This window comes from Podarcis muralis, chromosome 1 (genome assembly GCF_964188315.1).
Source record: "Podarcis muralis chromosome 1, rPodMur119.hap1.1, whole genome shotgun sequence".
Taxonomy (NCBI): domain Eukaryota; kingdom Metazoa; phylum Chordata; class Lepidosauria; order Squamata; family Lacertidae; genus Podarcis; species Podarcis muralis.
This window is the reverse complement of record NC_135655.1, coordinates 120,388,709-120,402,946: the sequence shown is the minus strand read 5'-3', so window position 1 is coordinate 120,402,946 and position 14,238 is coordinate 120,388,709. Positions and strand designations below refer to the sequence as shown.

At 44.0% G+C, this 14,238-nt stretch overlaps 1 protein-coding gene across 4 annotated transcripts in view; it reads right to left on the bottom strand.

Annotated features, from left to right (window-relative positions):
* The window catches only part of MYO1B (myosin IB), a 137,365-nt gene that overhangs the window by 90,007 nt on the left and 33,120 nt on the right, over positions 1-14,238 (bottom strand). For all 4 annotated transcript variants that reach the window (XM_077917358.1, XM_077917364.1, XM_077917370.1 and 1 more), the window contains exon 3: positions 1,052-1,167. In XM_077917358.1, the coding sequence (XP_077773484.1) occupies positions 1,052-1,167 (116 nt within the window). The remainder of the gene's footprint in view (positions 1-1,051; positions 1,168-14,238) is intronic.

The window sequence follows — 14,238 nt, the reverse complement described above, 5'->3', positions numbered from 1 at the left end:
TATACCCAATCTCAATTCGCAAGGTTTCGGTTTGCAGAGAAATCAGAACATTTAATCACGGAACTTTCTTAATACAGAGCAAGGGCGAAAGCAAGGTGACAGGGAAGTTTTTTATAAATAGAAGGTGCAACTAAAATTGTGACAGGGAGAAGGAAAAGAAAGGAGTGATGAAGGACAGAGGACCCACATCCCTGGCTAAAGGAAGAAAGGCACTTTGACCCAGTTAACATTACAAAACAAACTGAGTTGGGAATCTCCATTTGTAAACCGCGGCTTAGCACAAATAATAAAACTGAAGATTGTGGTTGCAGCCCTCCTTCCCCAATCCTGCTGATGACATGCCTCCCAGGGCTAAGTCACGGTCTGGCTTCGCATTTGACCTCCAAAGTTGGGCTCATAGTTTGTCTCATTCCTGATAAGCCACGAGTTTCAACCAAGATTTGTTCTTGGCTCCCAGCACATGATTCGTGGAGATTCAGAGGTAATGCTAAGCCAGACCACAGCTTAGCCAGAAGTAGCATGGCAACAGCAGGAGGACCAGGGGAGGAATGTAGAGGCTTGACTTAATATTACATGTGACATGTCTACCATTTCAGCAAGCAGGTATTCCTAACCCAGCTGGCCTTGTAAGGTCAACCTTTCAACTTTTCCATGTCCATCCATTCATTTGCAAATACTCCTCCAGCCACTTCCTCTCTCTCCCTGCCTCCCAGTCAGGTCTAGTTACTGAAGGCAGGAAGAGTAGGAGAGAGCGCAAAACACAGGGCTCCTATTTTCAGCGGCCACCAAGCATCTGCTGTGTCATCTAATTCTGGCCTAGGATGTAACTAGAAAGCAGCGTCATCTGTAAGACCAACTTCTATCACAATCAGTGAATAAAATATCCAGATTTCTTCCCTTGGAACAAAAAATTCTGCGAATAAACTTAGAGCTAATCAAAGGCACGATGGATCAAACACATTCTGTGACTTGCAGGAAACAGCTGTTCCTGTCTATAAACTGCATTTCTTGAAGAAGAAGATGAAGAACCTGAAACTTTTTACATACTTACATGTGAGGTCTGAGTTCATAGAAGTTTCTGTTTCTGTATTCTTCCACTTTTTCCGGGGAATAAATAGGGAGCAATCTGTATGGATTTATCGATATCACCACACTACCGATGTAAGTCTGCCGAAAAGAAAGAATGCACAGTGGAGTTTTAACAGCTGATGTGACAATTTAACTTACAAAACACGTTAAGGAATGCTTACCTCTACCTTATCATTTGCATTGGAACAATTATCACCTGAACTCCCCAAATACGAAGGAAATTTCAAAACTGGCCAAATTAAAAAACAACCACCCAGCTTTAATTCTAAAAAGTAAAGTGAAATACAGGATTAACTTGATGAATTCATCATGAAATATTATTTTGCCTTTAAGAACACAAAACCAGCAAGTCAGTAGAGGATAACACTCTTAATATCAGGGCTGTTGTGGGTTGGAGTCATACACTGGGTGAAATAATCATGCATTGCAGGGGGTTAGTCTAGATGACCCCTATGGTCCCTTCCAACTCCATAAATCTGTGATTCTGTGAAGAATGTTTTTGGATTTGTTTAGGCCTGTGCATACTTTACAAAGTGAGAAGCGTTATGCTATAACCTACCCTAAAGGCTCTGTTGCTCCATTTAAAAGGTTGTAAATCCCAAAGGGGGGGGGTAGGGAGCCCTTCATATTTAGTAGTACTGAAGAGCGATTTGGCAAAACGTCATGTTCGTATTTTACAAATGCTCAAAAAGCAGGGTGACTTCATCTCTCATTACTGAATGGCAAGAGGAAAATACAGCTGGAAGTGAAGACAGATGAACTGTGATTTGATACCATATAATCAGCAACGGTCTCAAGAAACTGAGGTCTCAAACAACTACCGCACAAAAGCATTACATATTTGAACTCAAATTCTTCGGGGGGGGGGGTTGGAATCTTCTTCGGACAACATAAGGGGAAATTAAGCAAGATACAAAAGGTTGTCGTCTGAGGAGAACTGGGGGTGCTATTTTTCTTTTTTGTAAGCTGTTCTGATATTCTGAGAGTGAGGAACCAGCTGTTCACCAGTGTGCTCCAAATCCAGTATACCACATCCTAAAATATCCCATTTTTTTCAAGAGGTCAAAGAGCGACGCCTAGTCAGGGGCACATCCATGTTCTCTTGTTGAAGTATGTCAAGAAGTCCCTGCTTTGGGTTCGGTATGACTCGGAAAGAACTCTTTGCACTAATTTAGTCACCTACAGATTCACTCCAAAGTTAACTGTGTTACAGTCCCAGTAATGGGAAGAGGTGGGGGGGGAGGCGGAACGCCAGGGAAAGAAAATTTTCCCACACAAAACCCTCCTTCCCACCAGGACTCCAGTATAAACAAGTCCAGATATAAATGACTTAATTCCTTGAGCATGGAATGAGTGCAATTGCATTCCAGCGATGAAAACAGAACTCCTATGGGTAGGGGGAAGAAAATGCCACAGCATCGAAGGGATTAGAATATCTACAGCTTGCTGCGAGTTCTTATACTGCTACTATTTTGGAACTGCAGCCCCAAAGGACTGGTCTCATGATTAAAGCACAGGAAGACATTGATCTGAATTCCTCTCTCTGCTTTGCCACAGAGGTTTGTGTAAGCCTGGGCCACAATTTGGCTTATCTGGGCATTAATAGTTCACACACACACACACACACACACACACACACACACACACTTCACTAAGACTGATGGATGGAATCTAGCTGTTGCCATGTTACATAAGTTCTAACATGTGTTAAAAAGGTAAAGGGATGCCTGACCATTAGGTCCAGTCGTGACCAACTCTGGGGTTGCGGTGCTCATCTCGCTTTATTGGCCGAGGGAGCTCGCATACAGCTTCCGGGTCATGTGGCCAGCATGACTAAGCCGCTTCTGGTGAACCAGAGCAGCACACGGAAACACTGTTAACCTTCCCACTGGAGTGGTACCTATTTATCTACTTGCACTTTGACATGCTTTTGAACTGCTAGGTTGTCAGGAGCAGGGACCGAGCAACGGGAGCTCACCCCGACACAGGGATTCGAACCACCGACCTTCTGATCAGCAAGTCCTAGGCTCTGTGGTTTAACCCACAGCGCCACCCGCGTCCCTCTAACTTGTGTTAGCCACCACTAAAACCATTGCAAAGCCATGGATCTGCTCATTATTTGAGCCGCTGAGATCCAAAACAAACACAAGCCAGCAGGTAGACAGATCCAGTTCCCACTCATCCCATCACTGTGCAACATAATACAATAATGAACTGGGCCCACAAGGGCTTGTGAGGCACTGACCCAAGGAAGCGAAAAGAGATTATCCTGAAATAGAATGTTATTCTGCTCTGGAGGCAATAAGTACCAGTGGACACTCTTGGTTGCTCTCGGTCTAAAGGCACCTTGAACTGGCAAGAGGTGGAAAAAAGAAACATGAAAATAGCAAGTATTACAGTAGCTACTCTGCCCCAGAAGTAAAATCAGAAGTGGCCTTTTTGGAAGTTTGCAGTAAGAATACTACAAGGATCTTCCTTGTGAGAGCACACAAAGTGTCCTTCCAAAATCAGAACAGCATATACATGCATGCTCAGTAAAAACTCTGGAACAGAGTCCCTTAGCAACCAATCGTTCCAGAGTTTCTAGAAATTCTGCCTCCCCTATTCATTAATACCAGTTCTTTCTTACCAGACGCTCTCATCTCAAAAAAGTTCACACATTCTAAAATATGGCAGAATGCCCTGGATCATGCTCAAACAATTTTTGCAACGAAAGCCCATTAAAACCTCTGATAGAAAAAGCCATTTACTGTAGCACACACAGTGGTGTTGTGCAGCTGGGCGACTGTTGACCCTGAACTCAATGGTCTCATCAGGCCATGCTTATTACTTCGATTGTGAAGAACGCAATGGACGTTTCTCCCCACCCTTCCACCATTGCATGCTTTACAACTGCTGCTACTATCCAGATATGTTGAAGCAGAACATGCACCCAAAGTGGTGTCCATGCACATTCTCATATTTTGTGTCTGGATTTTCACTTTTTGAAATATGGTGATCCTACATATATCAGGGGTGGACCTTGGTTATATTGCACCCTGTGCAAAGGCCAAAATTTGACACCCCCCACACAACCCTTGTGCCACCTTCGCAAAACTGGGTAAGGGAGGTTACTGGTCTTTGAGGAGGAGGTGTGAGACTCTGGTAAGATCCTAGAGCCCTCCATCCTCATTCACCAAGCTGAAGGTGGTTGGAGGATGGATGGCGGCTAACAGATTGAGGTTGAATCCTGACAAGACAGAAGTACTGTTTCGGGGGGACCGGGGATGGGAGGGTGTGGAGGACTCCCTGGTCCTAAATGGGGTAACTGTGCCCCTGAAGGAGAAGGTGTGCAGCCTGGGAATCATTTTGGACTCACAGCTGCCCATAGAGGCACAGGTCAATTCTGTGTCCAGGGCAGCTGTCTACCAGCTCCACCTGGTATGCAGGCTAAGACCCGACCTGCCTGCAGACTGTCTCGCCAGAGTGGTGCATGCTCTGGTTATCTCCCGCTTGGACTACAGCAATGCGCTCTATGTGGGGATACCTTTGAAGGTGACCCGGAAACTACTACTAATCCAGAATGCGGCAGCTAGACTGGTGACTGGGAGCGGCCGCCAAGACTATATAACACCGGTCCTGAAAGACCCAAATTGGCTCTCAGTACGTTTCCGAGCACAATTCAAAGTGTTGGTGCTGACCTTTAAAACCCTAAAAGGCCTCGGCCCAGTATACCTGAAGGAGCGTCTCCACCCCCATCATTCTGCCCAGACACTGAGGTCCAGCTTCGAGGGCCTTCTGGCAGTTCCCTCACTGTGGGAAGCAAAGTTACAGGGAACCAGGCAGAGGGCCTTCTTGTTAGCGGTGCCCACTCTGTGGAATGCCCTCCCATCAGATGTCAAGGAAATAAACAACTATCTGACTTTTAGAAGACACCTGAAGTTTGTAATGTTCAATGTTTTATTCTGTTTTTAATCTGTTGGGAGCTGCCTAGAGCGGTTGGGGAAACCCAGCCAGATGGGCGGGGTATAAATAATAAATTATTCTTATTATAAATTATTATATTATTATTGGGGGAAGAAGGCAGGAGGACTCTATGACCGTGTCAGAGCCCTCACACCTCCTTCCCAAAGTCTAGCACTTACTAGGCTTTGGGAAGGAGGCAGGAAGGCGCCCTATTGGAGGAACCGGCCATGCTGCCCTAAATCCACCTCTGCTTAAATCCCAGCACCATTATGACTACAGAAATAAAGCAGAACTTGCTTCTGCTGTCCTGGTGTTAAAACCAGGAAATAAGAACCATTTTGTGGTAGAAAACGATAATAAAACAGTAAAATAAAAGTAATAAAATGAAGATCTACAACCTGGCAGGCCACCACCAATTATAAAATGATTTCAAGGCATATTGGAAGAAAGCATATTGGGGAGACCAGCGGCAGCCCAGCTTGCTGGTGCTGGGCCAGGTGCAGACCTGAGGCATGTTTGTCGCTGTCTCCACCTCCTGCTGCTCTCTATGTAGTCATTAGGGGACCCTTGGGCTGCAGACCCCTAGATTTTGGCCTAGCTGCACCACAGACTATTCATTATCATGACTATCATTATCCTAAGATAAGATAGCTCCAAACCTCATGATTGAAAGCAAGATTGCTGAAGCCCAGGAAGGGCAACACAAGACACTAACCAGATTCCCCTGGGAACAGACTGGCAAGCCCACTTTAACCAATCTTTGAAACCAGGGTGCAAAAGAGGAAATTTGATTAGCGGTGACCCAAATGTCATGCTGCCACAGCATGCTTTAAAATGACATTTGCATAGCCCTGTGGTTATTGCCCACAAAGCAGCAGCACTTTTATTGCATCCAATAAATAGGCTTTTTGATGTGTGTGCTGGCTTTTATGTATGTGCCAGAACCTGGGCATAAGCTTGCAAAGAATTGGAAACACTAATATGAAACCAAAGAGATGGGAAAATAATATAAGCCCATATAAAATTTGCTGATAAGGCCACAGTTGGCTTCAGTCTATATTAATTAAATTCAGTCCCACATTCACCAACACGTCAGGCAGAACAAGTCCCAAAATGTTCCAACGCCACATGAAATAATTGAAGGGGAGTCCAACATTCAGTACGCTCCTGGTCAAGAGCCAATTTTGTTCGATTTTCTAAGCACATCCTTCAAGTCTGTAATTCGGGGCCGCAACTGGACACCCAAGTCCTGCAAAGTGGCCCTGAGAAAACCATACGAACAAAAACGTAACTAATTTCAGAACCCGGTTCTATAAGTATTTAGGAGCATTTCCTTCCTTTGCTCAAAGAGCACATAGTCCTTATAAAGCCTTCACTGTCCCGCAATGTCTCTTCCAGTGTTATTTAATATACATGTGTGCCCTGGTACCTATGTTTAGAGGCTAAAGGACCTGCTCAGCAGAGCTTGTAAGCCTTGCTAGGGAGGAAAAAGAAAGAGTATTTTTAAAAATGCTATTGCTTCCCCACCCTGGAATATTTGTAACCTGGTTATGTAATTAACCCTCCAAAAAAGACACCGAAATGACAAACCTTCCATTTTTACTTCTTGCTTTGAACTATAACGGATTTAACCATAGCTTCTAACCCACACCTAGCTATCACCTCAGGGGCAAATTATACATTATATGCAAATGTGGGTAACAAAGCCCTGACTCGAAAAAAATTATAAACAGTCTCAGGATGCTGCAATTTGGAGCAGAGAGGCGGCTGAAGGAGTGGATACTGTTTCCCCTTCTTACAAGGCTCCAGGATCTGGGAAGGATAAGCTAGAGGCATTTTGAAGGGGGAAGTCTCTTCATGGGTTCAGTGTTCAAAATTCCCCAGGCGCCAGGCACATTTTGCTATTGGTGCAGGTCCAGGTGTGCATATGTGGAGATTTCTGGGCAGCCAGGTTGGCAACCACAGAGGTTTAAAGACCTCTGACTTAGTCCATAGTTAATGCCATTTCCATCATGTGTGTTTCTCCTTCTTGCACACTGGGACAAGTGAATTGTGGTAAGAGAGAGAGAGCTACAGTCAAGCAATGTACCGTATTTTACGCTCTATAAGACGCACCAGACCACAAGACGCACCTAGTTTTTGGAGGAGGAAAACAAGAAAAAAAATATTCTGAATCCCAGAAGCCAGAACAGCAAGAGGGATCGCTGTGCAGCGAAAGCAGCAATCCCTCTTGCTGTTCTGGCTTCTGGGATAGCTGTGCAGCCTGCATTCGCTCCATAAGACGCACACACATTTCCCCTTACTTTTTAGGAGGGAAAAAGTGAGTCTTATAGAGCAAAAAATACAGTAATTAAGATCATAGAAACGAAAAACTTTAGCGCTGGAAGGGGTTCCCAAGAGTCATCTAGTTTAACCAACTGGTGAACAGACGTTCCATTGGGGTGACTATAACCCAGGTTTAAGGGGTCATTTGGTGCCTAGCTTATATATATGAGTTTCTAAAACTGCGCCTCCACCCCCATCGTGCAGCCCAGACACTGAGGTCCAGCTCCGAGGGCCTTCTGGCAGTTCCCTCACTGCAAGAAGTGAAGTTACAGGGAACCAGGCAGAGGGCCTTCTCGGTAGTGGCGCCCCGCCCTGTGGAACACCTCCCCATCTGACTTTTAGAAGACATCTGATGGCAGCCCTGTTTAGGGAAATTTTTAATGTATGATGTTTGATTGTGTTTTTAATATTCTGTTGGGAGCCACCCAGAGTGGCTGGGGAAACCCAGTCAGATGGGTGGGCTATAAATATATTATTATTATTATTATTATTATTATTATTATTATTATTATTATTATTATTAAATACAGACAGACATTCAATATGGTCAAAAGCTTTTCCGGCATTCATAAAAAGAAATGCTCCTGGTTCTTTTTATTTGTTTTTATTACACTGTGTCACTCTTCTGTCTTTTACAAAGTCTGGTTGTTCTCTTTCAATTATTCTATTTAAACGGTTAGCTAGTACTTTGGTCCATAACTTTACATTGTAATTGAACAATGACAAAGAACTATACAATGAAGTTTTAAGATGTTTTCTTTAAGAACAACTACTATTTTGGCATTCTCCCAGGTTCTTGGCATGTTTTTAGACATTTTTATTGAATTAATCATAGAGGTTAGTGTGTCAAAGCTGCTCCCTTATAAAATAAAATTATGGTACAAGTCCATCCATTCCTGCAAGTCCTTTTAGAGCAGCTTTTACTTCCTCCATTTCAACTGGTGCATTCAATTTCCTTACATCCTCTTCTTTTAGTTTAGACAATATTAAAGAGTTTAAGAATTTATTAATCTCAGTCGATAAAGGACTCTCCATTTTATATTATGTTCTATTAAATTTCTCAAATTCCATAACAATCTATTTGGGTGTTAGAGCCCATTCTTGTCTGGTGGGGGGGGTTATAGGGCTATTCATTTATCTCTTCCTTCTTCAACATATGGGGCAGAAATTTATCAGCTTTGTTCGGTTTCTCAAATATCTTTTTATTTGTTTGGGGGGGTTTTGTTTTTGTTTTTAATCTCAATGGTCTTGCCACATATTTGCCTTTTTTTCCGTTCTTGTTTTCAAGCCAGGAGTAATTGTTTACAGATTTCTGAAGCACAAGTTTCTAAATTTTCTCTCTCAAGTTCTCTTATTTGTTGTTCTAATAAATATATTCCTTGTTTCCTTTTCTTTCTTATATAAGCTGTCTTCTTTATCAGCTCTCCCTATATTACTACTTTACTGGTATCCCATATTGGAATCATAGAATTGTAGAGTTGTTACAACGACGCGGGTGGTGCTGTGGGTTAAACCATAGAGCCTAGGACTTGCCAATCAGAAGGTCGGCGGTTCAAATCCCTGCGACAGGGTGAGCTCCTGTTGCTCAGTCCCTGCTCCTGCCAACCTAGCAGTTCGAAAGCACGTCAGAGTACAAGTAGATAAATATGTACCACTCCGGCGGGAAGGTAAACGGTGTTTCCGTGCGCTGCTCTGGTTCACCAGAAGTGGCTTAGTCATGCTGGCCACATGACCTGGAAGCTGTACGCCGGCTCCCTCGGCCAATAAAGCGAGATGAGCGCCGCAACCCCCGAGACGGCCACAACTGGACCTAATGGTCAGGGGTGCCTTTACCTTTAAGGGACTACAAGGCTCATCTCGTCCACCCCCCCTGCAATGCAGGAATCTTTTGCCTAACGTGGGGCTCAAACCCATGACCCTTAGTTTAAGAGCATAATGTTCTACCCACTGAGCTATCCCACATTTTGGTTTTGCTTATTGCTTTCCTGTTGGCCTTTATGTGTTTGCAAAATCGCATGGCATTTCTTCTCCAAATGAAAAGCAGTACAGTGGTACCTCGGGTTAAGTACTTAATTTGTTCCGGAGGTCCGTACTTAACCTGAAACTGTTCTTAACCTGAAGCACCAATTTAGCTAATGGGGCCTCCTGCTGCCTCTGTGCCGCTGCTGCACGATTTCTGTTCTCATCCTGAAGCAAAGTTCTTAACCTGAAGCACTATTTCTGGGTTAGCGGAGTCTGCAACCTGAAGCGTATGTAACCTGAAGCGTATGTAACCCGAGGTACCACTGTATAGAAATCCTTTTAATAATAACTGCTGCCATTTACAACAGCCACAAGCACAGAAGTTAAGTCAGATACTGAAATTAAACTGTAATACAGTGATACCTCAGGTTACATACTCTTCAGGTTACAGACTCTGCTAACCCAGAAATAGTGCTTCAGGTTAAGAACTTTGCCTCAGGATGAGAACAGAAATCGTGCTCTGGCGGCGCGGCAGCAGCAGGAGGCCCCATTAGCTAAAGTGGTGCTTCAGGTTAAGAACAGTTTCAGGTTAAGTACGGACCTCCGGAACAAATTAAGTACTTAACCCGAGGTCCCACTGTATATCAAAAGGCCTTTTAATAAGTCTGGTAGCACTAAGAGTTGAGGACAATCAAGAGTATTTGCATCACTAAGGCCGTCCAATCAACCAACTAGTTGATTCGTAGCATCTGATGCCCTCCAGATGCTACTGGACTCTATGGGAGGAATTCATTGTTGCACTAAGTGGGGGATGTGGGCAATGAATGAAGTCCACTTACATAGCAGGACTTTTTCCTTTCTCTTTGCCCTGTGCCTCCCTAAGCATGTTCTGGGGTTTTCCAAAGCCTCCAGAGCAGATTTATAGGGCGCCCAAGGGGAAAAGAGTGGTGGGAATCCTGATGTGGACCTTATTCTGCGCACGCAAGAACTTTGCTGAATCTCGCCCTATATTCCATGTTTCCCAGCCAGGATGTCCAATTGTCAGGAATGATGCAAGCTGCAGTGCAAGATCTGGGGAACCACCGATTCCCTCCCCTGATCTAGACACTATAGTTTGCAGATCTGTTAATGGGCTGAAAATCAGACGCAGCCATAGCACATTTCATTGCACCTTCTAAAAGAGAGCTGTTTTACACACCTAGTCATCTCTCCCCTAGTTAGTTGAAGGCACCATGCCAGTTCTTGGATCCAAGTCAAAGGCAGTAAACGGTGAGGCAGCGACTGAGAGGGTGGGGTGGGAGAGAAGAGATGGCGCTCTTCCCTGCTCTTAAAGAACTCGCTGCACTGGATCAATAGAGCTGAAAGAAAATTTACTTGGCCGTTGAAGACTGACAAGGAGAGGCAGGAGGGGAGTGCCCACCCCTCTTTTATTCCAGGAAATCATAAATACAAAAATGCATTAACTCAAGTCCTCGGGCCAAAAAGGGAGAGAATGTAATTCTGCATTGCATCATTATTGATTCTATCGGGAGGATTAGATACTTTCATTAACACAAGAATCATGGCCAATTGAATGGCCAAGCTGTTTCAAGGGCAGAATACAGAATCTAACTGGCAAAGGTAGACAGGTATATGTGATTTATGCAACCCAGCACTTACGGGATAGACAGCCTACCTTTCGAGTAAAGAAAATTAAGAACAATTTTGCCTGTGACTCATTCCACAGTTACCACTCAAGGTAGTTTACCTTGAGACTCACAGACGCTCTCCGTTTCTACCTTGGTGCCAGTAACAGCTATTCTCTTCCCTCTGCGCTTCCTGCCCCCAACACATGTTGAATTCCTGGTGCAGACAGAACTGCTAGACCACTTCTTGATCTTCCCCAAGTTTTTTTGTTTAAAAAATGCATCATGAAGACTCTAAATGAGAGGTGCTGGTTCAAAGATCTCAAATCTGAGGTTCAGGTATCTCAAGGGCTGTCACATGGAAGATGGAGCAAGATGTTTTCTCCTGTTCTGGAAGGTAGGACCTGAACCAATGACCAAGAAAGAAAAGTCCGACTAAACATCAGGAAAAACTTTCTGATGGTAAGAGCTGTTTGAGAGCGAAACAGTCTCCCAGGGAGGTTGTGGACTCTCCTTACTTGGAGGTTTCTGGGCAAGTTGGATGGCCATCCGTCATGGATGCTTTAGCTGAGTTCCCTGCTTTGCAGATGATTGAACTAGATGGCCCTCAAACTCTACAATTCTACAAGAGATATTCTACTGCTGGGATGGCTCAGTCAGTAGAACATGAGGTTCTTAACCTCAGGGTCGTGGGTCTGAACCCCATGTTGGGCAAGAAGGGTTTGGACTACATGACCCTTGCGGTACTTTCCAACTCTACTCTGTGTGTGTGTGTGTGTGTGTGTGTGTGTGTGTGTGAAGGTTTGGTGGGAAGGGTGTGCGTGAGACGTGAGGTATGGAGCAAATGAAATGCAGAAAAACGCGATCATCATTTCTCATTACCCAATAATGTTGGTAGGTCACCTATCGCATAAAATGTGTGAAAAATTCTTTGTCTCGGTTCGACCCGCAATTATGATAGCCTTGAAATACCTGGTGTGTTTCAGCAGTCTCCCTTTGAAGTTCCTTCGCTTTAAAAGAGTACATTTTCGGCATCTCACATGACAACCCCTTTCCCCTAAATTGCATTTTAAAGCCCTGGGGAGACTGAAAAGCAGCCTGATTGTGGGTGAGGGAGAGGGGAAGAAGAGTGGCTAGCATATACCTTTGAATATACACTTGATTTCTCTGTAGCTTTTCTTACTGCCTTATATTCACTAAAGAACCGTGCCCCGTATCCAAAGCCCCACATGCACAAAGCATTTTAGAAAAGGGAAACCTTGCACCTTGACGAAGGCAAGAGTTTGTGTCTGTACTTGAATGCTCCCTCACTAGAACAGAACCACCACGGATCCTTCTGCGCATTTAGCTATGTATCAGGTTCAAAATTCTTGCAAATCCAACAGCAGTCTGTGCCTTCCTTGATCAGTCACGCCAAGCAAAGTTTCAAATTTCAGGATGTGAGGCTTCAGGGCTGAGGTTTGCTTTACAATTAAGTAGAGCACATTTAACAAGCGGTACAACATGCTCCAGAGGGCAGGGAAACGGGTTCAGTAAGGAGGGAAAGCAGCGAGGGCAGCAAAATTTACATAGCGATAGAAGGATTGGGAGCACAAACAACATTCTTAGCATTACTTGGAAAATTAAAAAAAGTAACAGAGCAGCACTGGTAGCAAGAACATGACCTGGTGTCTCAGTGAAAAAGCTACCTTCTTTACACTAACAATCAAAGGCATATCTAAGAAGCAAGTGTTTGCTTCAGTCTCATTGGTCCTACCTATTGTTTTAAGTGAAAATAATCAGATATGTTGGCTGCCCCCATCTTTTCTCTTTTTTGGCCAAGATATGATGACTAGGATTTTCATACTTGCTTGAAAGTCTTTTTTAATCTGACACCGGACAAAACAGCTCTGTTTTAAGTTAATAGGCATTACCACCCGGAAGGCAAATGTTTCTAAGTAAATTGCACCAAACCAAACACAGCAACTAATTTTGGCGTGGTAGCAGGTCATCATTTCCCCCCTCGTACGTTTGACAACCACCTGGCTATCCAGAAAGGACAGAGTCAAAAAGAAAGAGTAGAAACTAACAGGCAAAAACAAGCATCTCACCTCCATACCTGAAAGTTGTTCAAGGCAGTAGGTTTAACAGCCAAATCCTCCTAAAGGGCCATTTGGGAGGATGGGCGGGGATATAAATAATAATAAATTTCACATGCTGCAAGTGTCAATCAGTCTGGAGCTTCAGCCAATCCCAGTCCTCTGAGATGCATTTGCCACATTCAAATGCAACATCTTTAGCTATGCACCTTGAGAGGTAAAGAGACCCCTGACCATTAGGTCCAGTCGCGGATGACTCTGGGGAGATGACTCTCACTTTATTGGCCGAGGGAGCCGGCGTACAGCTTCCGGGTTATGTGGCCAGCATGACTAAGCCGCTTCTGGCGAACCAGAGCAGCGCACGGAAACGCCGTTTACCTTCCCGCCAGAGAGGTACCTATTTATCTACTTGCACTTCATGCTTTTGAACTGCTAGGTTGGCAGGAGCAGGGACCAAGCAATGGGAGCTCACCCTGTTGCGGGGATTCGAACCGCCAACCTAAAATGTGTGAAGTGGAACCAAAATGGTGTGAGGTGACACTAAAACTAAGTTCTACATCTGAACGTCGAGGGTGGCAATAGTTAACCAAAGTCTATAGCTTTTTTGAACTTTTAAAGAAAGAAAAAAACAATTGATCCCATTTTATCTCTAACAGACAAATGCAGGGCTATATTACTTAATGAACAGACATACACACACTTTGCTTTTCTTAAACTTCGCAAGCAATTTTAAAAAAAAACTGATCTCAAAACAAAATTAAAAAATTCCTTCCAGTAGCACCTTAGAGACCAACTAAGTTTGTTACTGGTGTGAGCTTTCGTATATCTGAATGCACACGAAAGCTCATACCAATAACAAACTTAGTTGGTCTCTAAGGCGCTACTGGAAGGAATTTTTTTATTTTGTTTCGACAACGGCAGACCAACACGGCTACCTACCCGTGTCTAAAACCCTGATCTGCCTAGCTTTCAGCACAGATACTGAGAATCCCAAGACAAATGCAGAAAAGTAACAGAAGTCTGGACTATCACACAGTGCTTGCTAGGTTTTTAAAAAATAAATATAAGTGAAGCAGGCTCTCACATGCCCTTGATATGAAGAGACAATTCCCATGAGGCTTCCTGTAGCCTGGAGCATGTGAAATCCTGCTTTCCTTTTTCTTTTCTTTAAACAACCTTGTTTATAAGCAGGTCCCTGTCAGCCCTTAAGAACA